The 26,780-nt window shown below is 40.1% G+C and overlaps 1 protein-coding gene across 1 annotated transcript in view; it reads left to right on the top strand.

Moving 5' to 3' along the window:
* fut8b (fucosyltransferase 8b (alpha (1,6) fucosyltransferase)) overlaps positions 1–26,780 on the top strand; it is a 174,806-nt gene that overhangs the window by 126,221 nt on the left and 21,805 nt on the right. Inside the window, exons 6-8 of the mRNA XM_041805375.1 lie at positions 1,548–1,662; positions 8,430–8,667; positions 23,173–23,419. Of these exons, the coding sequence (XP_041661309.1) occupies positions 1,548–1,662; positions 8,430–8,667; positions 23,173–23,419 (600 nt within the window). The remainder of the gene's footprint in view (positions 1–1,547; positions 1,663–8,429; positions 8,668–23,172; positions 23,420–26,780) is intronic.

The following is a 26,780-nucleotide window of genomic DNA, read 5'->3' as shown; positions in this document are numbered from 1 at the left end:
GACTTGACTCTTGTCCATAAGACAGTCAATGACACCTTCATCCTCCACAGGGAGGGTAAGCCACAGAAGGCCACAGCAGAAAGGACAGGCTGTTTTCTGTGGCTGTATCAAAGCATATGCATGGGAAGGTGACTGGAAGCGAAGAGTGTGGTAAGAAAAGGTGCACAGGCAACAGGGATGAGCTCAGCCTTCAGAGGATTTTCAAACAAAGTAGATTCAAAAATTAAGAGGAGCTTCACAAAGAAGTGGGCTGAGGCTAGAGTCAATTGATCAAGAGCAACCACACGCAGACGGGTCTAGGAAATGGGCTTCAAGTGTCGTTTCTACTGTTGAGCCAATCCTGAACCACAGACATTATATGCATCTTGCGTGGGATAAGGAGAAAAAGATCTGGATAGCTGATCACTGGTCCAAAGTCATCTTTTCAGATGAAAGTATATTCATTTGGAAATCAAGGTCACAGAGTCTGGAGGAAAATTGGAGAGGCACAGAATCCAAGATGCTTTAAGTCCAGTGTTTCACTTTCCACAGTCAGTGATGGTTTGAGGTGCCATGGCATCTGCAGCTGTTGGTTGACCAGGCTTTATTAAGTCCAGAGTCAACACCGTCAGCCATCTACCAGGAGATTTTAGAGCATGTAACCCTTATATCTAGTAAGAAGCTTTATGGAGATACTGATTTCCTTTTCTAGCAGGACTTGGCACCTGCTCACGGTGAAGCCAAACTGCTAGAAGCTGGTTTGCTGACCTTGGTGTTATTGGTCAGCCAGCTGGTCTGACCTGCACTCCATAGAGAATCTTTAGGAAATGTCAAGAGGAAGATGAGAGACATTAGCATCAACAATACAGACGAGTTAAAGGCTGGGCTTCATAACACCTCGGCAGTGCCACGGACTGATTGCCTCCATGCCCTTTCACATAGATGCAGTAGTTTGTGGAAAAAGAGCTCCTGAATGCATAGATTGGCATAATTGTCCAGGAGGTCAATATTTCTGTATCAAAAATCCTTTTTTGGACTGATGTTTAGTGATATTCTAATATTTTGAGATTGTGGATTTTTTAATTGTTGTGAGCTGTATGCCATAGTCATAAAGATTAAGACAAAAAAAAAGTCTTGACATGAATGTAAAATATATTAATATTTCATGTCTTGATATAAAACACAGGAAAATAAACTTTTTTATGATAAGTTGTTTTTTTAGATGCACCTGTACACAAATTTTACCTCTAACTATTCAGATCTAGCTATTTCAATAGTAGCCAAGGTGTTGTTTAAAGGTCAAAGTGACAACAATTTTCAGTTTAAATTAGTGGCTTAGCGATGTAAGCATCCTTTCCATGACATCTTTTTGTGGAGATGGAGAATTAAAATGTCCTGTGCTGCAGCTTCACGCAGCAGTCAGTGGTAGCTGCTCATGTCCTCCACACTGGTTATATGACAAAAAACTGTGAATAGGCTGCTGGTTATCGGTACAGGTAAGCAGATTTTGCTGGATTGTCTCCATTTTCTTTAAATTAATGTATATGTTTAAATGTGTCTCTCTGCAGGTCCATCATGACAGACTTGTACTACCTCAGCCAGGCAGACGGAGTGGGCGAGTGGAGAATGAAGGAGGCTAAAGACCTGTCGGATTTGGTCCAGAACAGAATCACCTACCTACAGGTATCTACAGACGCACCTGCTGCTTCACCAACTGGCCTGGAACTCCCTCTCTCTCTCTCTCTCTTCCTCTCACTCATACACACATATAGAGTCCTACACATCCTGAATGTTTCCCTCTCACGTATGAGCGCGCATATGCGTTCTTCGGGACATCTTTCACACTTGCTTGTCTCATTTGCACCATCCATAACTGTCAGCATCAGTTCCCACGAGGAGCAGGTGAGGTGTGTGATAGCAGACTGTTCCAGCAGTTGGATCTGACACACAGGATTCTTGTTGCTTGTCAGCGGTTTAGTGACACACACAAACGGGCACGCATGCGCCACGGCACACAGACGCACACTCTGACTTGCAAAATGACAGATCGGCAGACATGCAAAAATGCAGACGTGGTACGGGGGACAGACGCAGACTCAGATAGATGCGCATATGCTTACAGCTCCATGTGCGCAACCTGAGACCCGTGACACATCATCTTACCCCCAGCCCAGCTCTGGCGCTGCTCGGGTGGGGTGGGGCAGGGTGGCGCGGTGCGGCACCGGGCCCTGCAGCATTAATGAGCCGGTGTGTTTGATGAAGAGGACCCAGTCAGTCTGGCTGGGCGGAGACAGCGCCACTAACAGCTGCTGTCACCACCGCTGAGGGATCACACCGCTCTACCAGCTGCCATCACTAATTCATCACACACAGAGTCGTGCACAGATGGATTCACCCACACCTAAGCAAAAAATTGGCGCACACGTATACCCCTTTGCCTCAAGATTGATGCACATACTCATACACAAAGAAATGCAGCGCGTTTGTGTGTGCGTGTCCTTTGCTATCTCTCCCACACACTCACATATCTATATGTAGACGCTCAGACAGAAAGACTCCTCCCTCCCCTCCTGCTGTCTGTGCCACCCACACCAGCCTCTCCCTTCATTCCTGGTTTAACTAACTCCATCTCTGTGTCTGCTCCATCTGTCTGCTCACAACTCTCACTGAGCATGTCTGGCTTCATCAGATGGACTTCTGTCACATGCACTTTTCATCTATTTTTGCGTAATGAGCCTTTATGTAGAGGAACTGATTGATTATGAGTGAATTCCTTGATCTGTAGCAGTGTTGCACTGCTTTTCCAATGTTGCCTTTGTCACTCAATGAGATATCCTCGAGCCTCTGTGAGGAATATTTTCAGATCAACAGCTGATTATGCAGATTATAATAAACATACAGAGCAGTTTAACATGACTCAGCAGTTCTACTCACCTTTACAGATTCTTTTTAGCCTCCTAAAGCTTGTTGTTTTGCTTTTTGGGTGACATGTTCATGTTCATTTAAAGTTGTGAAAGGCAGTGGCTTTAAATTAAGAAGGAAAATGCTATCAGCTCAAAACAGAAGGACAAATTCAGAGTCTTCAGAAGCATTTTTAACATTGAATAAGCACAGTGTTCTTCATTGAAGATAGAGGAGACCTCAATCAGAGCCAAAAGAAGGATGATATACTAGGGATGTCCCAAGACAACTAATTTCAAAGTCGATTAAACACTAATTTAAATTCAGATTAGTTGGCTCTTCTAAGAGGGAAAAATCCACTCTGAAATAAAAGTTAGATTACACTCTGCACACAAAATTCATCCTGCGTTATGAGCCGGCATTTGTTCGTTGCACTGGTTTGCATTCAGGTATTAATCCATCCAATTCCTTCACTTTTCAGGGGTTGGGTCCTGAGCATTATGGGAGGATTGGCAGTAGCTATTTACAGGAGTCACAGTTTACAGGAGGAGGCATTGCAGGCCTGAAATGATAAAATATGAATAATGAGTTTAACGGATCATTTCAGTGCCAACTTGCAAGCGTGATAATGTTTACCATACAGTCTGGCGTATAAACTACAGCTACTTTTATGGAGCCTGCTAAAGGCAGAAATGGTTTAAGCAAGTGGTTCTGAACTGGTCCTTAATGACAAATTGCAACTAAAATTTCTTAAATTTTTAAACCCCCAAAAATGTTTGATAATAAACGTGGCCATTTTGTTTTGAGGTGGGACAAAAAAAAAGAACTATTGTCAACCTTCTGCAATATTATGCTTCTTTATGCACTCCATACCACGTAGCATTGAGGCGATCAGTCTGTGGCACTGCTGATGTGTTATGAAGCCCAGGTTGCTCTGATAGCAGCCTTTAGCTCATCTGTATTGTTGAGTCTTGTGTCTCGTTTCTGGTGGTTTTGGCTTCACTGTGGTCAGGTGCCAAGTCCTGCTGGAAAAGGAAATCAGTATCTCCACAAAGCCTCTCAGCAGATGGAAGCATGAAGTGCTCTAAAATGTCCTGGTAGATGGCTGACAGCGTTCGGACATATTATGCCCTGAAAGAAAGGTAGAAACTACAGTATGAACAAACCTACAGGGGACAGTTTCAGTCCTTTTTTTACTATCCTTTTATTTTCTCATGCTTGCATACTTTTTCTGTAAATACCCTGTGTGTCAGTGCAAGATTGAAAATCAGCAGCAGAAGAGGAAACCGAAAAAAGAACAAGGAAGAAACAGATGGACTGTATAAAAAGGGTGTGCAGAATATAGACATAAAAAACACATTTATGTTTGATTAAAGGCTTGATGAAATGTTGATCTTAGCTGTGCTAATTTTGGCATTTAAGTTTATTATGCACCACTCTCTTTAAGATGAGTTTTCTTTCAGTGTTAGAGCTTACAGTGCAGTTGTTCTAAAGCAGTGGTTCTCAACACCCACCACGAACTCCTCAGGGAGAACATGTAACTCAAATTTCTTTTATGCCTTGACTAATCATATTTATTAAGAGTCCCTGTAAAGTGAAATCAAAAATGTGTGTCTTAACACTCTAGATGCGTTGGAATATGGTTGCTGTAAATGTGTGAAGATCTGAGATCTAAGTGTGACTGAATTTTGGATTTAGACCGTTAGAAAGTTTTTCACCTCTTTCCTGATTTGGTTTAATTTTAACAGGACAAATATAGCTGCCTACAACCTCCATGGTCATTTTGGGGACTTAGCTCACCCCCTAAAAGCTACAATGATAGAAAAGTTCAGAGCAGTTCATCTCAATAAAGTCTGTTAGCTGATGTCACTGCCTTCATTGAAAGTTAACAGCCAGCTACATGCTTTGTTTTTGTCCATTGAGAGCTAGGAGCAAGCATCTTACCTTCTGAAGGTGTATTTAAATCCTTATTTCAATTGCCTTTAGTCCTGAATGATTAAAGGTAGCAGACTGTGGCTGTCTCTCTACAAGCAGAAACAGTTCAATCCCTCCTGTCTGTTAGCATCGCTATGCTAAAGTTTAGTGAAGTGTCTGATGACAGACACAGTCTATTCCTGCCAGGTCTGTCACAATAACAGCATCTTATGCAAATCAGCATTGAGTATTTTTATTTTGAGGTGCAACTTCAGGAAGTAGAGTGTTTTCAGCAGCAACTGAACAAATAGAGATATAAGGAATATCTGAATAGTTAAACACAAGATGAGAAAATGAAACTGAGGCGTTATAGCTCTAAACTGTCTGTCATGACATGGATGTGATTGTTTCTCTTCTGGCTTAAAAGAGAGTTGTAGCAGAGCCGGCAGATTCATACATTCAGTTGTTGCCTTTTTTTTTTTTTTTTTTTTTTTTCCAAGGATCGTATTATTCATTAGTGGGTGTGGCTTTGGCTCACTACTACATGTAGTAGTACCTGCCACATTTTTCATGATTTTGAAGCTTAATTTATAAACTTACAGAGGTTTTGCATGACTGAAATTTGGCATGGTGTATTATATTACACTGGCCTGTCACACAACAAACCTAAAATACAGCTCTATTATCACTTTACAGGGACTAATGAAGAATCTTACAGTTTGAACCTCATACAGAACAAACTATGTCAAATCCAAGGGACATGACATTAAAAAGTATGATTTATAAGAGTTTTGGGGACTATTTGGAGCAATTGTTGTTTCCAGGAACATGTATGTGACACACTGAAAAGGGCTATGCGGCCCACTTTCAGGTCCCAACCCACCTTTTGGGAACCACTGCTGTAAAGAGTGGCCTGTTCCTTCTTCTAGCCACAGCCTGTGCACAGCAAGTGTTTTTCCGTGAGGCATATCATAGCAGTCTTTTAGCTTTATATATAGTGAGAATCATGGATAACGTCTCTAAAAACTGAATAGGAGCTGACGCTACACCTCTTCAGATGTGTGAGGTTTCCTTTCATCCTCCATGGCTGTTTCCAGTGTGAGCATCACAGCCGATAATTACCTGAGTTTGACACTCTATTCCCCATATCCAGTTTGTCGCCGCCATTTTCCCGCTCATAAACGATATCACTTCACTGCATCACGCTACAACTGCCTCTTTGTTTCACACTCAAAAAGGCACCTCATGTAAAAAAGACACTTAACCTGGAGTACTCAGACGCTGCACATCGCTGTCATTTCCCTCAAACCGAGTCTCTCTCAGAGTTTCCCAGCCATAGTTTTGGCCTCATGGCCTCACATTGATCCTGTGTGGAGGTTGTTGCTCAAATGTTGGGGAAAAACAGCTTTATGAGTTCTTTTTGTCAGGACGCTGTTGTAGATTATTAGTACAGTAAGTCAGCTCAGACCTATGGGGGTAGTTGTGAAGCTGCAGCTTGTAACTCAAAAGGAAGACCTACGAGTTCTGTCAGCTGCACGGTTCCTATACTGGGGTCATATTATTAAAAGCAATAGTGGTATAAGACATAAAGAAGCCCCTCCTGTCTTTATTTTACCTTTCCCTTTTCATCGTCTCTGTCATTTTTCCTTCCTCTCTCTTTTCCTCTTTGCTCTCCTCCTCTGCCCTCACCCTCCCTTTCTTCCTCTTCCTCTTCCTCCTCTCCTGCTAGCGTGTGATAGGCAGTGTTAGCCGGTGGGTGCCGTGCGCCCTGATTACTGTGAACCATCCACAGCTGCAGCAGCCTAATGAGGAAAACACTCCCATCAGCCAGTAATTGCTGTTTAGGAAGCTCGGTTTGCACGAGCAGTTTGCCGAGTCGCTCACACCGGCTGCAGAGCAAAAACACAATCCGCCCGGCAAACTCATCGAACAACGCAGCGTGTGTCGCTCTGTCTGTTGTTTTTCACTTTTTTCCCCCCACATTTTTTTTTTTTTTTTTTTTTTTTTTTTTTTTTGCAGAAAAGAGAAAGCCTTGTTTCTTCCTCCAGTGCTTCTCATTTGGTATTCTTCCCCTCCAACTTTGTTTGATAGAGGAGCTAATTTATAGGGGATGAGAGCGAGGGAGGGTGGGCAGGAAAAGGAGGAAAAAGGTAGACAATCAGAGAGAGTGGGAAAACGGAAAAGGTATCATAAAAAGAAAGGAGAGAAGGGAATGAAAAAGGAACAACCAGGGATTAAAAGGGAAGAATTATTAAGGGATAAGAGGTGATATTCTATATTCTTCTTATTGGCAAAAATCCACAGAAAAAAAAAAAAAACATTCCACAGCTCTTTTGTCATTTCCACTCCACACAAAGCCATATTGGACTCCTGTTGGAGTCTTAAATCTTTAAAAGGTGGTCATCAATTATTTTTTCAATATTTGAGAAATGGCTAACACATCAGTGTTTCCTCTTCCTTTCATTTTACCACCACAGTGTGACCTCCAATCCCCCCCAAAAGAAAGAATACTTTGTTGGAGGGACTATGGGGGGCTCTAAAAATATTCAGCCCCTTTTATTGATTTCATAAATCAATCATGGTCACTATAATTTGGCTTTTTTGACAAAAAATAATGCAAAAAAATCTTTAATGTCCAAGTGAAAACAGATTTTTTTTTTTACAAAGTAATGTAAATTAAACAAAAATATTGTATGTAGAATAAGTGCATAAATATTCATCCCTCTAAAGTGACTGACTTAAATCAACAGAGGTCCAGCCAATTGGCGCTAGGAGTCTCACAATTAGTGAAATGGAGATCATCTGAGTGCGGTGATTGTAGTTTAAAGACACCTGTGCCTGGAAGGTCCAGTCACTTGTTAATTGGTATTCCTGGCTACCATTACACCATGAAGACAAAAGAACACTACAAGCAACTTAGAGAAAAAGCAGTCAGAAAGTATAAGACAGGTCTCTTGCTCTGTAACGGCTGGGACTGGCTCCAGTTACCTGTGACCCTGAATTGAATAAGCAATGTAGAAAGTTTATAGACTTAAATTAGATCATTTTTTAGAGCGTATACTTGCCAGGGACTGTTTCTAGCCATTTATTAAAGCGTTGTTGTAAATATTTGCAGCACCAACACAGCAAATGCAGCCTGTCAGAAAGATAATTTATAGTACCCATGTTCATAGTATTGAAGAAACATGTTATCCCAGTGCACCCTTACAACTCATTTATAGGTTTTCCATAGTGTTTGAAAACCAGTGAAAGAAGCAACAATTGGATTTGACTGAACATATGAATCTTAATGCCATGAAATTAAAATATAGAACTTAACCCGTTTTATTTTCTATCAATAAGTTGATAAGTATGGAAGGAAGTGGAAAAGGTTTTTAAAAAGGAGCTTGCAAGGTTATCACAGGAGAAAAGAAGAGGGTAAAAAAGAAGCTGGCTGGTAAATGGAGAGTGGAAACGGAGAAATCGAGTGAATAGGTGTAAAATTAGAGTGGAGTGGAGTTTGAGACAGACAGGTGTGGGGAACAAAGGGAACAATATCAGCCTTGTGTTATTACAAGTCAGAGAGTGGGAGCTTTGAGAGATACAAGACCAAGGTCAAGCAATAACAAAAAAAAAAAATCCTGTCTTCCTTTCAGAACCCCCCTGACTGCAGTAAGGCCAGGAAGCTGGTGTGTAACATCAATAAGGGCTGCGGTTACGGTTGTCAGCTCCACCATGTTGTCTACTGCTTCATGATCGCCTATGGCACCCAGCGCACCCTCATACTGGAGTCGCACAACTGGCGCTACGCACCTGGAGGCTGGGAGACGGTCTTCCTTCCTGTCAGCAACACCTGCACTGACCGCTCCGGGGCCACCACGGGACACTGGTCAGGTAGGTTATCAAGATACCGGACTGACACATTTGACACATTTCTGCTGAAATTAACCGTTAGTATACCTGCTTTGATGCATCAGTAACAACAACACAAGTCCAAGGCATCCAACATTGGGCTGCTTCTTGTTTTATTAACCTCCTGTGAGACCCACTAATTCATTTTTATCCTCAGTGGGTGGCACGAATCTCTGGAGGATATTTCTTAAATCTTCAAACTGAAACCTGCTGTGCAATATAGATGACATCCTGGCCTTTCCGATGGGCTCATTTTTCTTTGGTGTCATTCACAACAGGAGTTCTGCCTTTCAAAATGGCTGCATTTCAAAAGTTATCAGTGTAAAAATAGACATTTGTGTATGTTCTTAAGCATATACTGTATTTGATGTTGTATGCAGAAACATGTTTTATCATTTATGAAAGTGGTTCTCACAGTTGACTCTGACAGATTTAACATTTTTAGATTGTGGATTGAGACTCAGAGTTTGAGCTTCCACATGAGGAGGAAATGGGAAAACTGTGCTTGTGGTAAATCCAGATGTTTCAATCAGACCCATAACTTCAGGTGTGTAAAATCAAGCCCCTAATCATGCCGTGTCCAAATATTTGTGATACAAATTGGATTGTTCTCAAAAGCGCAGTGACTTCAGGTGTGGTACTGTAAGAGGATGCCACCTTTGAAATACAGTTCATGAAATTTTATCCCTGCTGGATATTCCACAGTCAAGTGTGAGTGACATTATTAGCAAGTGAAAGCGTTTAGGAACAACAGCAACTAATCCATGAAGCGAAGAGACAATATAAAACCACAGTGTCAGTGGCTGCCTAAAAGTCACCAGTGCTCTTTGGATTCCATAGCTGGAGAGTTCTGAACTTCCACTGGCATTAGTGTAAGCACAAAAACTGTGGTGGGAGCTTCATGGAATGTGTTTCCATGGCCGAGCAGCTGCATGAAAGCCTCACATCACCAAGTCAAATGCCATATGTCAGATGGAGTGGTGTAAAGCACACCGACACTGGACTGTGGAGCAGTGGAAACGTGTTCTGTGGAGTGACAAATCACGCCGTGTGCATCTGGGTTTGGCGGATGCCAGGCCGTTACCTGCCTGACTGTAATGTGCTAACTGTGAAGTTTGGTGGAGGAGGGTTAATGGTATTTGGCTGTTTTCCAGGATTTGGGCTAGGCCCCTTATCTCTAGTGAAGAGCACATTTTAATGCTCCAGCATTCCAAGTAAATTTGAACAATGCTATGCTTCCAACTTTGTGGCAACAGTTTGGGGAAGGCGCTTTTCTGTTTCATCATGATGGTGCCCCAGTCAGTGCACAAAGAAAGGACTATAAAGACATGGTTTGATGAGTGCGGTGTGGAAGAACTTGACTAGCCCCGAGTCTTGACCTCAAACCCATCAAGCACCTTTGGAATAAACTGGAACAGAGATTGCAAGCCAGGCCTTCTCATCCAACATCAGTGCCTGATGTCATAAATGTTCTACAGAATGATTGGGCACAAATTCCCACAGACACACTCTTGAGAAAGCCTTCTGGGGGGGTCCATATTAAAGTATATGTATTTAGCCTTTAGTGGTGGCTTGTTAGGTAATGATTGGAAACTCAAAAGTCTAGACTGACTGACATAAGTTTATCTAAAACAGTGATAACAGCTGGATAACTACAGGTTTATTAATACGGAAGTGAGTCTAGTCATTTAATGGGGTTTTCCTCTGCATTTATATTGACATACAGTGTATCTGCCCAGCATAACTGCAAGTGCAAAAATGGGGGATAATCAGAATCTTGCTGATTTTATTTTATTTTATTTTATTTTATTTTTTTTCAGTTTTCATTAAGATTTGCTTCCATGTTTGTTGGTGCAGAAGGGTTTTGGTCAGATTCAGATGCAATGCAGTAAATGAGTCATATCTAGTACTGAATCAATGCCTAAGTATTTGTGCAATACAGCCCCCCCCCCGACCCTTCGACTACCTACATGTTGTGGTGTTGGGATCTGTACTCATGTTAAAGCTGTTCTTTTTGATTGTGTAAATCATTGCAAATTTTAAAAAACGGGTCACAGTTTTTAACAAAAGAGCTTCTATTAAAGCCTGATCAATATCAATACCTCTTTGGATACAGGGCAACAATACTGAAGCCCAGAGGACCCTTATGGCCTTTGTCTTTGCTCTAATATGCATTGTCAGCTGTGAGGTGGGCCTTTCTAAATCATGTCCAGTCAGTTTATTTTACCACAGGTGGATTCAGATCCAGGTGTAGAAACATCTCAGCAAAGATCCAGAGTAATGGGAGGCACCTGGGCTAAATTTGAAGTGTTTGTGGAAAGGATCTAGCCTGGACCCCAGGGAGACTAGCTGTGCCCCAGGGTACAGCTAATGGGGATCCAAATTAAATAAACAAATAGATCTGAATTTTTATTTAAGCATGACATTACAGTTGTTATTTTATATAAATTTGAAAAATGTTATTTTGGAGTGATTGAGTACTGAATGTAGATTAATAAGAATACAAATGTTGTTGTTTTTTTCAACTATATCACATTTCTGGCCTTTTTCTCTCCCTTGCTTGCAGCAGCTTTTGGTTAAAGATCTGGGCTGAATATCTTCGTAATTTATTCAAAACTTTTCAATAATGTAAATCAGAAAAATTACAGGGATCGTATCCTGTGAATACAAGATATCAAAGAATCGAAAAGTTTGTAAGTTTTAAACATTTTTAGAATTTCAGTATCCACTGAGGGAAAACTGGTGAGGTAGGTTTATATTAAAGTTGTCAAGATATAAGTGTTCCTTGAAAAGAATCATCTAATATTGGTACCTGTTGGATACCATAGCAATAAAAATAGAAGTTCCTGAGAGTCAAAATTATATAACCTCTAGTATTAAATGACCAAAAAAATACAGATAATTCTCCTATATCCCATGTGCATTGTACAAATACTTTAGACACAAGTTCGAGTTCTCTCTCTGACTCTCAGCAGCTGCCAGTTAAGGATATAACTGAAGATCTGTGGTTTCCTCTAAAGCTCCAGCACTTTTTAGTGGTACTGATCATTAACGTTGTAGAGGTTGTATTTTTTTAAAACATGGTATTGAAAATTTTTGACAGTTGTAGTTTGTACACCAATATAAATATACACAAATACCAGCAGGGCTCAGTGCTGCCTTTAATTAAAGTGATTGGTTGTTCAACAATAAAAAAGCCTCTCTCCTTATTTTGATTATCACAGCTAAAAAGATTCAGTCTGCCAGAGCCCTCGTTTGTGCTGCTACAGCGAAAACAAAGTGTGAATTCACTGGCTAAGCAGGACTATGCAATTCCAGTTAAAGCTCTTTGGCAGCCGACGGTGCAGCAGCAGGTTATTGTTCAAAGGTTTCATTGCCAAGAAATCACATGACTCGATCTCAGTAAACAACCCGCTCCTCTGATTTACAGTAATCCTCTACTCACAAAGAGAGAGGGAGAGATGAGAATCATCTTTTCACAAGCGTTGTCTATTATTTATTAACTCAGACTCCTTGCAAAACACTCTTCATGAACGACAGCAGAAGAGAATTCATAGTCTTCACAGAGGAAACCCGTTTCTGTGTTACAGCCTCTGGTTGTTACATAATCTGACTGAGGGTCTTATATTTTTACAGCAAATGCTTGTCTCATGCAACGTAAACATTTTCCTGACAAATCCACCTTGGCATCAATATTTAATGTGGTTTTGAGGGTGAATACTTTGCTCTTCTGAAGACACGAAATTGAATTTCTACTTAAACTGACAACCCTCTGAGCAAAGGTCTATTTCTCTTTGAGCAGATGTGAGCAGGAATCGATTGAAAGTATGTGTGTGATAGTTAGGTCTTGGTCTATGCAGGGTCTAAGCTTGTAATTAGCTTTCAATCTGAACTTTGTGGTTCCATTTTCTCAGCGGTACCTGTAGCAAAATAAAAAACAGCACAGGTTTGTGATGCTTGCTGAGGGCTGTTGTGTTCATAAACACAGCCTTATAAATCAAATATACCCTATGTGAAATATGAGTGGAGTCAAGGCTTGGTTTGTTTTTCTCAGTTCTGTTTTTACACCTCGTTGAGCAGTGGACTCTGTGCAGACCCCTCCTCCCCAAAAAATAGAAGTCAAACTCAGTCTGGGTTTGTTGTTCTCAGCTTCCTGTTCCATAGAGGAAATTGTGCTTTCTTTTGTTGCACAGTTGCACTTGATTGGAGCACCAAGTCAGGGCAGGCAGATCCTCAGACCACTGAGAGACTCTAGATTCTTGGCCAACCCTTGTTTTGATCTGAGAGACTGGTGCTCTTTGAGCAAATTTTGGGCCTTTTTTTCAAGTGATCCTGTGTGGATTGGGCCTGATCAAGTCCTGATTGAAAAAGAAAATAACGGCTGGTGCATTATATGCCCACCACTGAGAAGGTTAGGACACACCAGAGGAATAACAGACTCTTGAGATGGGAGTTTTCACTTCAGCAGTGGTATAAAAGCAAACACTGCTGAAGTGCAAAAGTGGGAGGGTTAACAATTAGATGTAGTGGATCTCTGGAGCTTTATGTCAGTTGCTAATTAGAGAATGCTCTCATGACAACACTCACTAATTAGAAAAACATCAACATTTCAACATGTCATGTAAAAAAATCTTTGCATGCTGACAGTAGCAGTGAGCTATCAAAGCACAGCTGTGACTGCAGCAAAGACTTGTAGAGTCAGTATTTAGAGCAGGGGTGTCCAAATGTGGCCTGAGCATTCAGTCCTCAAAGATGTGGACAAACTGGTCAAAGTATGCAGAATTCCTGTTTTATAAACAATAAAGAAGTATTATTTTGGAGGGGGCCTTTATTAGAGAGAGCCAGAACAGTGGATAGAGCCAGAAACAGGGAGGTGTCATTTGGGTTTTTATCCGATACCTTTGCTAAATTGAAACTTTGAAAATGGTACCAGTGCCAAAACAGTGCCTGAATTGATACCTTTAGGAGAAAATAAGGATAATGATCAGTAAACAAACTTGAAACTTCAAATTGACCAATATGTTAAATCTTAAAATCTATCAATTAATAACCCAAATCATAGAAATTGTATTTTTCTTAACTGCTCCACCCTCTACACTTAACTAAATTTTTAATAACTTATTTCTACAGACTTTTAACCATTATTACCTACTTATTTTTTTAGCTCTACTTTTTTTTCAACTACAATCATTAAGTAAAATTTTTTAATAATAAAGGCTGATCTCTTGTCTTTGTGAACACAAACTTTATCCCCCCCAACAAATCAGGGCCTGGGCCCCCCAGCCAAAAGTCTAGATTCACCCCTGCTCTGAAAGTAAAACAGTTCATACATGTTAGATAAACAGCTGCCGCTGACGAGTCTCTGTCTGCAATTACACATTTACACAATGTTTCATAGAAACACTGACAAATCTTTAAAGCAAACCGGAAATACAGAAGGTAGTGGTTAAAGTTTATGCTTTGTCTTGTTGTTTATAAACTAACCTTTCTGTTGAAACGAGCTTAACAATAAACCGTGCAGTGTGCAACGCTCTCCCTCATTAAAGGCCATCACTCTACCTCTCTCTGCTATAATTAAAAACAAAAACGATCAATCCAGATCTTTTCTTGAACAGAATCTAAATAGTCAACACCATCAATACTATTTTTGCTCAGTAATAGCTACCTGCTAAAACCCACATACGTAAGTCTATTAAAAACATTAAAGACGGTGTGTGAAAAAAGCTGCATTAGCGTAAATAATTAACATGAGTACATTTAAAGATGCCTATAGAGCATGGATAAAAAAAAGCACTGTTGTGACAGCCTTATGTAAAATCTCGGTGCTCCATCACAGGCGACTCATATCAGTCAGGAACATTCTCATCATACATTTTTCCATTTTTACCAACAGTTTTACTTGGCAGAGAAGGCTCTACTCAAAAGATGCTCCCTGGGTCAGTCAAATAGGATGCTTTGAGTTATAACTGGTGACAATGCATGTTGAATATGATGAAATTAGTTAAAAGCAATTAATCCATAGTGGCATGAATCTGAATATGTGGGCGCAACAAGCTTTATGCTATAAAGGAGGAGGCTGGGGTGGAGGAGGTTTAGCTTTGCCAGCAGCAGCAGTGTGGTGCGTCATATTTAAATTAACTGCTGTGTTGAGAGAAAGAGGTGTGGAAGCTGGGAGGCTATAATTAGGATCAGCTGGCCATCAGCTGATCACGGCTGGGCGTATGACTACCATGTCCTGCATGAACAAACACTAGGCTTTATTAAGGAAATGGAATAAGAAGCACTTGAGCAGAGAGGGTGGCATGGAAAGGTACCCACAAGAAGCACCAAGATCCTTGTTTTGATTCGGTTTGGTAGGTATCAGACGTGTTGGCACTGGTGCCAGGTTGGTATCAGAGTTTGGTATCCATCCGTCTCTGCGTCCCAACACTTAAGCTGACCCTGTAACTTCACTGAAATGAAGAGGCAGAGAAATTAAAGCTCTTTTAGCAAAGTTAGATTGAGTTTGTGGAATTTCATGTATGGCATGCCCATGAGATTGAAGGCTAGAGCCACTGACAGTTTTAGGAATGAGTAGAGAGCATAAATAAGAAGGCCTTTCATGTTGAAGGGCCTTATAAATATGTACCAGTGATCCATCCTTCTGTTGTTTAAGACTAGCCACCTTTCTCATACAAGACGCAGTGATGTATGTGTGTTATTAGAATTCTGCACCAGTCATGGGCTGTCCATAAAGAACATGATGTTCAAGCAGGAGGTAGTTCATATGTATACGAGGTTTCAGGGTATCGCTGATCAAAGATTGATGTGCTTGTTTGATGGAAATAGATCTTCCTGCTATTTCATGAAGCAGATTCTCTTTTGAATGATGCACGGAGGCTTGAATATAAATTGTGATTTTGTAATGATGAATGGGTAGTCTTACAGTGTAAGTATGTTGTATCTGCTCAGCTAACAAAACAAACGTGTTTGTCTATAAAGATCAGTTATAATTTGGAGGTTTTATAATGTGTCTGTGTCTGCCTCTCCATCATTTCCGTTCCCTGTCATTGCTTTCTTGTTCTCATCTCTGCATCCTTTCACCTCCTCATTTTTCTCCAATCGCTCCATTTGACTTGTGCTCTCCTGGGCTCTCCTTTCTTATCTCCTGTTCTCACAGCGCCTTTCTGTTTTTTTTTTTTCTTTTTCTTTTTTTTATTCTCCTGCCTTTCATGTGTCCTTTCCCACTATCTGTCTCTGTCTCTGGTGTCTGGTCACACAAACCGCCTCCTATAGATCCATATATAGCCAACTCGCTACAAACACCATCCCCTCCTTTTTGCCTTTTAGCATTCAGAATTCTCATCCTGATAAAGTTTTGCATTTTGCAGAGGCAGTGTTTTCTGATGACCAGGCCCTCTAACTAGCAGTGCATAGCTAATGTAAGCCTGTTTGGTTCTTGGCTTTGCCTGTGGTCATGCCTGTTTTGTTAACAGCACAAGCAGAACATTCCTTGGGGCACTGAACCACAGAGGGATGCTAAGACCTTGGATTAATAAGTAGATATACATTGAGTATCTAGCTAATTAAATGGAGGGTTTTTCCAGGCTGGTACAATTACAGCATTTGAATAAAGTGATCTCTGAAAACTTGCAGTGGTGCTAAAGCAGCCCCCTTTTTTCAGTTGTTGCCTTCTATGTAAATAACTACAGCTGATAAAGGGTTTTGTTTTTGGCCTGGGTGGCAGCAAAATTTGCACCTCAAGGACTCTAATTTGGCTACACCTGAACCCTCATCATCCTGCATCTGCCATGTCATTTCCAGGTAAATACCATCACTTCTTTGTGGTCACCTTCACATTAAAATGCCACTTTCTACTTTGGGTGTTCTGCATCCTGAGCAGTTGTTTGCTTTGTTTACATACCCTTGTGTTTGTGGGAAATTGACTTTGCCGGTGTTTTCTGCAGCAGCTCTACCAGATTCCACCTTTTCTCATTTATCTTCAGATGGTTAGCCCACTTTCTGTTAAGTGTTTCCCCCCAGGATGTGAGGCATCTAAAGACGGTGAGAGGATGCAGAGGGAATGCATCTGTGACAGGGGTATTTCTGTCAGGAAAACATATAGCCTCAGGGAGCAAATCACAGATTGGGATAAAGTCATTATGGGACCTGCTGATTTTCTTTCCCCGCTTATGGGAAATGAGAAAAACAAAACATGACAAGAAAATCCCCATTCAAGTAATCAGCACATACAGGGTACCCGGCTATGCAGCTCTGTGCCAGAAAAATAGGACATTTTAGAGGGGAAAACAAGTTGTAAGCTGACTAAACAGAAAGATGAAGCATTGGATTGTCAGTGTAGAAATTGGAGTCACCCAGTGAGCTGACCCTATTGAAGAGTTGCAAGATGTTTAAAGTTTGCAAATGCTTAGGAATGTAACAATACCTACAAATAATACAGTCACCCCTGATACACTGAATCATTTGAGTTAGGGGATAGGGGGAAATGTTGGAAAAATGATGCTACCCCTTAAGCCAGTCACCAGCACAACTATTACTATTACTAGTACTCAAGTAAAAGATAAGTTACTCTGGTTTAAATTTACGTGTGTACAAGTAAAAGTACTAGACTTTAGATTTACTCAAGTGAAAGAAAAGGTATCTAATTTAAAGTTTACAGTTGTACAGTAAATATATTTCCTTACCAACAAGAACGACACGTTAATAGATCTTTATCTTTAGGAGCACATAAAGTCACAGGTGGGAACTCTGACTCAGCTGAGAACTTCACACATGGTGCATATGTGCCACTGTCTACTCAACAGAGGCAGTAAGACTACAAGAGTATAGGTAATTTCAGGTAATGAGGAGGCTGCTAAAAGTGGCCTTCTTAAACATACTGGAATCGCTCATGGTGCAAACCAGAAAGGGCACTTTTAACAGATTTTACCCCTTACTGTGTGAAATTTATCAATGAAACCATGATGTTGTTTTACTGCTGCAGATACCATCTTATCTTGATCTGAGTCAATACAGTACTTGCATTGTACAATTCCAATACAGGAAGTATGCACTGGAGGTGGGCGAGCTGAGCAGCAGCCTGGAAATGCAAAGTGGGGCCAGAGTTTCCTTTTTTGTCTGTGGCCAAAATGACTGTCAGTCCTCAAGAATTCTGGATATTGGCTTCAGATGGCCATATGTGACCTGTACCCTCCATTTAACAGCAATAGAACATGTAAAAACCTGAAAACCTAAAAGTCCTGTCCTACAGCTTCATAACTGTGGTAAAGCATGACTGGGGACACTTTTTTTTATTTCCACGAATTTGTCAAAGGTAGATTTACCGACTCATCAAAGTCCACTACAGCTCTCTGTTTGGCCCGGGCCTCATACTAGATGTTGCATCTGTGTTTTTTTTTTCTTTATTATCTGCAGTCCTTCCATACTTCTGATTTACCTCCATAGTGTTCAGTAGCTCTAAAGTGGAAGATAGGCTTTGTTTGACGCCATCCACGGTGATCACATGAATATTCACTGCCTAAACTAGCCATGTGCTGTCTTATGTACATAAACTACCCTGCACCAAACAGGAAGTGTGTCGTAGTAAAATTACTTTGAGTTTAAAGGATCACAACATATCTTCTTACAACATATCTGCTTGATAACATGATGTACAATATGTAATTATTCACTATTTACTGATTTGGTTATTGGCAGATTTTTAAGCCAGACATTTTGTCCATTGATAAACTTACCTGCCAGACTTCCAAATGTGAAACCAGCCAAAGACAAAAAAATACCAGCTAATGGAAACTTTAAATGGGGCCGTCATTTCTGTTATGTGGAGGAGCTTTGGCAATTGAACTTGCAGCCAAAAGAATAACCGTGGTCCATCTCAAGTAAGAAGTGCAAAACATGACTGAAATGCACCTGCATAAAGTAGCTTCCAGTAGCAGTTCACACATTTCTTTTTGTAGCATTCTTTCACATCATATGTGGTGTTTCTACAGTAGTGGATACATTTGTCTGCCATGGTGCCCTGTCATGACAGCCGCCATAAGAAGACAAGTATAGAAATTAAGAATTTCTGTTTATTTGGGATAGTGTAAGTGTAAGTACTCACAAAAGGATATATATTTGACCTTTTAACTTTCTTAAGTATTACTTGTTTTTAAATAGAGTGCAATGATTAGGTTTTTTATGCTATTTTATTGTCAGAGTATTTAAATAAAAATTTACATTTATATTCAGGAGTTTATTTTAGTCTTTATAAAGGTGGAAAACCATTTTAAAAAGAAGTTAGAATTGCACTGTATAACAGGGTAAACTATTGTATTGGATCAGCTCAGTCTGTGAGTTTATGCTGCCACAACACCACATGCTCATCTTATAAATTTTTAGTTATATTTTCACCAACAAAGATGAATATTTGGTAGGAAAAGTTCTTATTAAAGCAACCTGTTCTCTCTAATGATCTCTTTAGAACTGAAAGTGTATTTTGATTGAATTAAGAAGCAAAGATTAGTCAACTATAATTGGTCAGTTAAAGAGATTATAAAGAAAAAGTGGATAAATTTTGATCACCCTTGCCTGTCTCTTTGGATGGGGAACTGGATCCTAGTTGTAAAACCTTCATTTGAGTTCTGGTATCCCAGCTCTACTTTCTGATACCTTACATGAAGCTTTATTAACATATTTCTCTACAAAACCATTTCCATGCTTTAAAAAGAAGCCAGAGTTCTTAAATGTTATAAATTATCCAAACACAAGAAGCTGTGGAGAAACTCTCTGAATAAAACGCTGGTGTGAAATTGGTTTTAGTTAGAAAACCATGGCCATAAATCTGAACAGACATTCACTACAAGTTTTTTGTACTTGATAATCTTACATTCCCTACACTCAGATACATTCCTGTCAGTACCTAGAAAGAGTAATGAGTTTCCAATACCCAGCCTTACTGTCTATTTAGCCCAGCGAAGCATGCTGCTGTTTAACTACAACTTTTATGTTCAGTGGACAGAATGAGAGGACTTAGCACCATCTCACATCCTGTGCGGTATAGAGGACTTAAATTCTGGAGGCATAAAGCAGAAAGTAGTCTTCTCGTGGAACAATGGTTCGTTGATCAAAGGGCTAATTTGCCAAAGAGAGTGTATTCCTTTGAGGTTCTCTGTGGAGATATTACCGCCTTATGAGTGTGAGCAGCAGGAGAAACATAATGTTCTCTGCAATATAAAGACTAGAACAAGAGTTCTCCAAGTTCATAAAGTAAGTCTCAGATGGATAATGAATGGTGAGGTTTTCTATTTTGTGTCACTCTAGCCTCCCTCTGTTTCTAAGCTATGTTCATCTTATGAGATATTTATAAGGCACACTATACAGAGCATGATGGGTTTGTAGGAACTCTGTGAGAGTGCAGGCCTATATCCTTGAAGTCATGATGCATACAGGGGAACATATGCAGAGGCTTTGGAGTAAAGATCAAATTTAGAAGCCTTGTGATCTAATTAAGCAGCAGTGGGAGGAAGGCATACGGTGTACGTATCTGTACATTTTATGCCAAGAAGTGCAGACCTCAAAATACGCCCGTTCCCCCCTTATGTGAATCATGCCAATGCTGTTATATAAGCAGAGACAGGCCTGGGAATATTTTTTTTTCTCCTCAATATTTAATGCTTCCACCAATTTATATTCCGTGCATGCTTAAGCAAACACACACAAATTGAGGCCTCTGTTTCTGTTCTTGTTTTCTAGCACGTTCTTTAATGTCGCTTTTCTGCAGAAGGCCATTTTTAATGAATCATTGCGCCATTTATTTAGAAGTGTGTCGTGGACGCGTTCGCAGTCGCATTAGGGGCTGTCTGTTGCAGTTAGAGAAGCCACTTTAGTCTGACAGAACACGGGCCTCTAACTTGTTTTCACGTAAATCGGTTTTCACACACACATACACCGAGCGGGAAAAAAAAAAATCTCTCTTCGGGTTTTAAGACTGAAAGGGAGTGAAGGTTTTGTCTGCCAGGCATATCCCTTCTGGTGAGATGAGATTAGCCCAGGCTTTTGTGGGTTTGTGCGTTATGTTTGGATGTGTGAATACACATTCACTTTTTATTTTTGTTGTATTTCAATCCTTTTAGATCACATTTTCTGTTGCTGTTCAAAAGACCCTGCACATGAGACTGCATGTATTCCACCTTTGTTCATACATGTATTGTGTATGGACATTTGGCCTTGATGTGTGGAGGTCTGGCACTACACTAGAGCTTTTGCTGCCCAGAGAGGTGACCTTCGTAATCAGCCGCCGCTCAACCTTCTGCCCAGGGCTAAGTCTTCTGCCAAGCAGCCTGATGGGGCCAATGCCAGACCACCAGCCCTACAGTCTCACCTTCAATCCAGCTCCTTGAATCAGCCCCTGGCCTTAACACAGCCTTGAGAGAAAGGAGCTTACCTTAGCTTGGCCTTACAGCAAGGACAGCAGAGAGCAACTATCAATCACACAAGCTGGCCTCGCAGAGGAGTTGGACGATTTGGATTCCTGTTGGAAATCAAACAGGAGAGAATATAATCAGACCAAAGAAAAGTGCTGAAATATCTCACTGCATCACATTTTTCTTTGACAGAGTAACATCAGTGAAACACACTGAAAGGCTGTGTAACACCACAGAGTGGTAGTTAGACAGATTTATCAACTGTCTGACCGACAGCTCTGCTGACAATCTGCTGATTTCTCAAAGTTTCATGTTCTAATAAAGAGTGCCAGTTTTTTCCTGAACAGGTACATCAAGTACATCTCATTTCCTCACAGAGTAATACTAATTATATGAGGCTGGATGGGGAAAAAAAAAGCTCAAAGTCTATAAACACATCCAACAGCCTATTTGTGGGTGCTGCCATTTCAGGAAACTACAGTGACAAGTGATGGAAAATCCATCTATTTGGCTCAGCCAAGTCTTTTGGCTCCCAACTGGCTCTTCATTTGGTATCGTTTCGGGTTAATTATATCAGACAAATTTAAGCAATATTTTTGGCATAACTAAAATTATAAGAACAGACATCAAAGTGGTATACCATTGCAGTAATGGCTGCTCTTTGACTTCTGTTTTTCCCCAGATTTGTCTATAGTCCTTGACAAGTAAGATAAAATATGTCTTGCTCACTAGCAGGAAATATTCTGGGCAAAGTCAGGGTTAAAATCGTTGTTTTTTTGCAGTTTTGGTCTTGCATGGAACAATGCAGCCCTCATTTCCAGACCTGAAGAAGGCCAAAACAGCAAAGAGAAGGGAACAAATGCAGAATCTGCTGGCTAAAATTAAAACCTGGCTCAGTTTTAACTAGACTACAATGCAATGGGAGGAATTCTAGTGCTGGCCTGTATCGGATGGGGAAAGGGTATTTTTGCTGCTCAGTGAGGATATGGAATAACGATAGCTGCCTTTTCACTAACTTTCCAGGATTGTAAAGTTCTGTCTCAGAGGATTATATACAACCATGGTGTGTTTTGGCATCTGAATCTTCCAGAGTAAAGTCTATCACTTAATCCAGCCTTCCTGGATCATTTTTCACACACCACTGGTACCTGAGCAGGTAGATAATGGAAGAACTATATTGTGAATGAAATATCTTTCAGTAACAGACTGTTTGTTGCACATAGTAAGTATTAAAGGGATCCTTCAACATTTTGGCAAATTCGCCCATTGCCATAATTCCTATAGTCTTAGTAATAGGTTTGTTTCCTTTAGTTGTCGGTGCAAGCTGTTTCTGGATCTGGGGGGACAGATATACCAGCTGCACAGCTAACGCTATGGAAGCAGACGGTATTTTTTGCTTTCCCTCATCAAACTCATCAAATACACAATCCAACAACTCCAAAACACTCTTGTGGACAAGTTGTGACCTGCACATTCACCACACTATGAAATAATAACGTATAATTATGTAACATTACGACACGTGAAGCAAATACTCGGAACTATTTCTTGAGTGAACCACGGGGCGAAGTGACACAGTGCAGTAGCCATGTTTGGAGTGTAGTTCCCGCTTTGCATTTAACTTTAAAACATCTCCGTCTCGTTATGTTCCATGATTATCTCATAGCGTGGTTAATGTGCAGGTCACAACTTGTCCACAAGAGCGTTTTGGAGTTGCTGGATTGTGTATTTGATGAGTTTGATGAGGGAAAGCAAAAAATACCATCTGCTTCCATAGAGTTAGCTGTGCAGCTGGTATATCGGTCCCCCCAGATCTAAAAACAGCTTGCACCAACAACTAAATGAAACAAACCTATTACTAAGACTATAGGAATTGTGGCAATGGGTGAATTTGCCAAAATCCAATCCAATACACTTTATTTATATAGCACATTGCTGCACAGTAAAATCAAAGAAGTCACAAACACTGCTAAAATTAAAAAAAAAATAAATAAATGATGAAGTATCCCTTTAAAGTCCATATTTCACTCTCTTGAGCTTTTATGTGTCTAATACTCATCACTCACGTCTTTGGATCCTCCAGGTGAAGCCCACGATAAGGACGTCCAGGTTGTGGAGTTACCCATCGTCGACAGTCTCCACCCTAGACCCCCATACCTGCCCCTGGCCATCCCTGAAGACCTGGCCCCTCGTCTGCACCGTCTCCATGGCGACCCCTCTGTCTGGTGGGTGTCACAGTTTGTCAAGTACTTGGTTCGGCCACAGGCGTGGCTAGAGAAGGAGATCCAGGAGAGCACCGCCAAGTTGGGCTTCAAACACCCCATCATCGGGTAAGAACACACTGAGATCATTGCGCTTCCATTGCATTTTCTCTGTTCATTAACTCTTTAGCGATAATGAAAGTATTTGTTTTATAAGTCATTAATTTGATTTAAAAAAGGCTATGCAATGAAAGAAAATAGAGCCATAGCTGTAAGGGATGTGGATAAATACAAACAGTTGGGTTGAGGTGAATATGAGGTTAATTCAATAGTGCTGGATGTAACTTAATTTGAGATTCATGTTTTTTTTTTTTTTTTTCAGTTAATTTTCACCTTTATTCATCCTTGGAAGAGTTTTCATTACTTCAGCTTAACACTAACAGTGCCTCTAAAATGTATATACCCCCTGACATTTTTTACCATTTTATTGATTTTATACATCAGTCATGCTCAATATAATTTGGCTTTTTGACCCAGAACAATAAACAAAAAAGAAAAAAAAAATTAATGTCAAAGTGATAATAGATGTCTACAAAGTAATGTCAGTTAAATAAAAATATGTAATGTTTCAGAAGTTATTGCATAAATATTCACCCCATTTGAAGTGACTGACCAATTTCAACAGTGCTAGTAGTCTCACAATTAATGAAATGGAGATCCCCTGAGAGCAGTGAATGTGTATGGATTGTAGTATCAAGACACCTGAGTCTGGAAGGTCCCATTACTGGTTAATCGGTATTCTTGGCTACCATTACACCATGAAGACAAAAGAACACCCCAAGTACCTCAGAGAAAAGGTTATTTAAAAATATAAGTCAAGGGATGGGTACAAAAACAATCAGTTAAATCCATCATCATGAAATGGAAGAAATAGCTTATGTGTAAATCTGCCTAGATCCCATCACCACATAAACACCATCCCCACTGTGGCGTATGGTGGTGGCAGCATCATGCTGTGGGGATGCTTCTTGACAGCTGGCCTTAGAAGGCTTGTGAGGGTAGATGGTAAAATAAAAGCTGCAGTATAGGAAGATCCTGGCAATGATAAACTTACTCAGTCTGCCAAAGAACTACAGCTTGGGAGAAGATTTTTTTTCCAGCAAGACACTGACCTGAAGCATACAGCAAAAGCTGCAGAGAAATGGTTTAAAGACAACAAGGTAAATGCTCTGGAGTTGCTGAGCCAAAGCCTAGATCTGATCCAATAGTAAGCTTGTAACTGGACTTGAAAAGGGCTGTCCATGCCTGATTCCCATTCAACCTGACAGAGCTTAGACAGTTTTGGAAAAAAGAATGGAATAAAATTGCCGTGTCCAGATGTGAAAGCCTGATTAAGACCTATCCACACAGACTTAGTGCTGTGATTGCAGCCAAAGATGCATCCTCTGAACACTTACTTGAATGGGGTTAATATTTATGCAGTCACTTATTTTACATTACTTTGTTTAATTGACATTATTTTGTACAAATCTGTTTTCACGTTGACATAAAAGCCAAATTACATTGACCATGATTGATTTATAAAATCAAAAGGTGAAACATTCAAGGGGCTGAAACCTTTTATAGGCACTATTTGCAGCTTATATGCATCTGTCTTCAAACATAACATTATGATTCATTTTTTTTCTTAGTGTTAATGATAAATGTCTTATTTACCTTATTTATGCATTAATGCAGAAAACAGATTATAAAACTGTTGTCAAATTCAAGTCATTTTCTAAACGATACTTGTCTGATGCCGTTGTTCAAGAAATGAAAAGCTTACAGTTTTGATAATCAGTAAAACCAAAAGGACAAAAAAGAGAAGCTTAGAAGACAATTAATGACAGCGTTAAAAAGAACTGCCCATTAATTAAAGGATAAGACTGAATCTGTTCTCTATTTTGGTCAGCAAATCCCATTAAAATACCAAAAGCAACAATTACAGTCAGCGTGTCAAATGCCTGATTGAGCTTATTCTTCTGTTAAGCCTTCATTGTTGTCCACAAAAGCATTAGATAAGCCCCACTGGGTGACATGCTTCCTCACAGGGCACTCTAGTATATCAAAAGTTGAGTATTTATATCTGTTTATTTTTTATGATTAGTGATTTGTTAGAAATAAGCAATGGACAATAGCCATGCTGGCAGCTGTGTGAGCTGTAGATTAGCCTGCTGACGTTTCACAGAGACAACATGCTGTGTCCACTTACACAAAACCACAGCAGCCAAGTAAAATTTTCCCTTTAAAAGTTTGAAATTGAAAGAAATTAATGATATGAAATCCCAATCAGAATGTCTGTACATAATTGCAAGGGGAAACCCTCTGATCACTTAAGGAATACTTTGCTACTTAAGTATTCCATTATACTTTGCTTGAGGGTCCTTAGTAATCATTTCCTTTTGAAAATTCTAAGGGAGCCATACCAGCCTATCTTAATGAAAATAATTAGTGAGAAACAGGACAATGGCTTAATCAAGAGTGATTGTGGAAAATGAAGAGGAAGAAAGATGCACTTTTAGATACAGGGAAGGAACTCGCTAGATGCTTTGGGGGATTTTTAGAAAACACAAATTTAACCAAATTTAGCCATCACTAGTCTGTCCTCTAAAACTTAAACACTGACACTGGTTAACTAATAAGCCTCCATGCCTTTCTTTTTGGCCTCCATTTATGAGAAGTTAGCTGAAATTGATTATAACACTGTCGTCTAGTGGAGGGAATAGCATGGAATATAGCAAGATACAAAAGGATGTGATACAATACCAGGGTTCCCATACACAGACAATTCTACAACATGCTGCCCAGTTATATTCACAATGGCCATCCAAGTTTACCTGACGTACCAGATAGACTGTTTCCATTTATCCATTGCATGTATATATTTCACATTCATCTGGGAAACTTCCCATACAAAAGTGACTGAACAAACATTCTATTTTCCGCTTTCATTGCGAGCCAATCAGAGCGAGAAAACAAAAAGAGGAAGTAGACAGCTCCAGGTCTAACTTGAGCTATACAGGCTAGTGCTACCTTAGTGTTTGATGAGCAAAGCTTGTTGGTGGCTAAAATTCATGTCAAAACCAGAAGACATGTAAAAACATATCTGCAGAGAGAAGTTTTGCTGCTGTTTTTATAATAAAGAAACGGGGTCTGATAAAACTGTTGCTGTTTCTAGCTATTGGCTTAACCATCTCACATTACAAGCCCCCGCCACCTGAACTCTCACAACCTCATGCTGAAGCAGGTCAGCAGAAGAGCAAAAACACCTTTTCTGCCAGTGCTGTTCTTTTCTCTTTTCTTCATAAAGAAATGTGGTCCAGTTCTGATAAAACTGCTGCTATAGAGTGTATGCCCTGACGTCAGTTTCAGCGACTGCTCAGTCAGGCTAAACAGCAACACAGCCTCAAACACTAGCTGCTAAATAGGAAACTGATGAAACTGTGAAAAA

The sequence above is a fragment of the Cheilinus undulatus genome, linkage group 14 (assembly GCF_018320785.1).
Source record: "Cheilinus undulatus linkage group 14, ASM1832078v1, whole genome shotgun sequence".
Lineage (NCBI taxonomy): Eukaryota > Metazoa > Chordata > Actinopteri > Labriformes > Labridae > Cheilinus > Cheilinus undulatus.
This window is presented reverse-complemented; position numbering and strand designations above follow the sequence as displayed.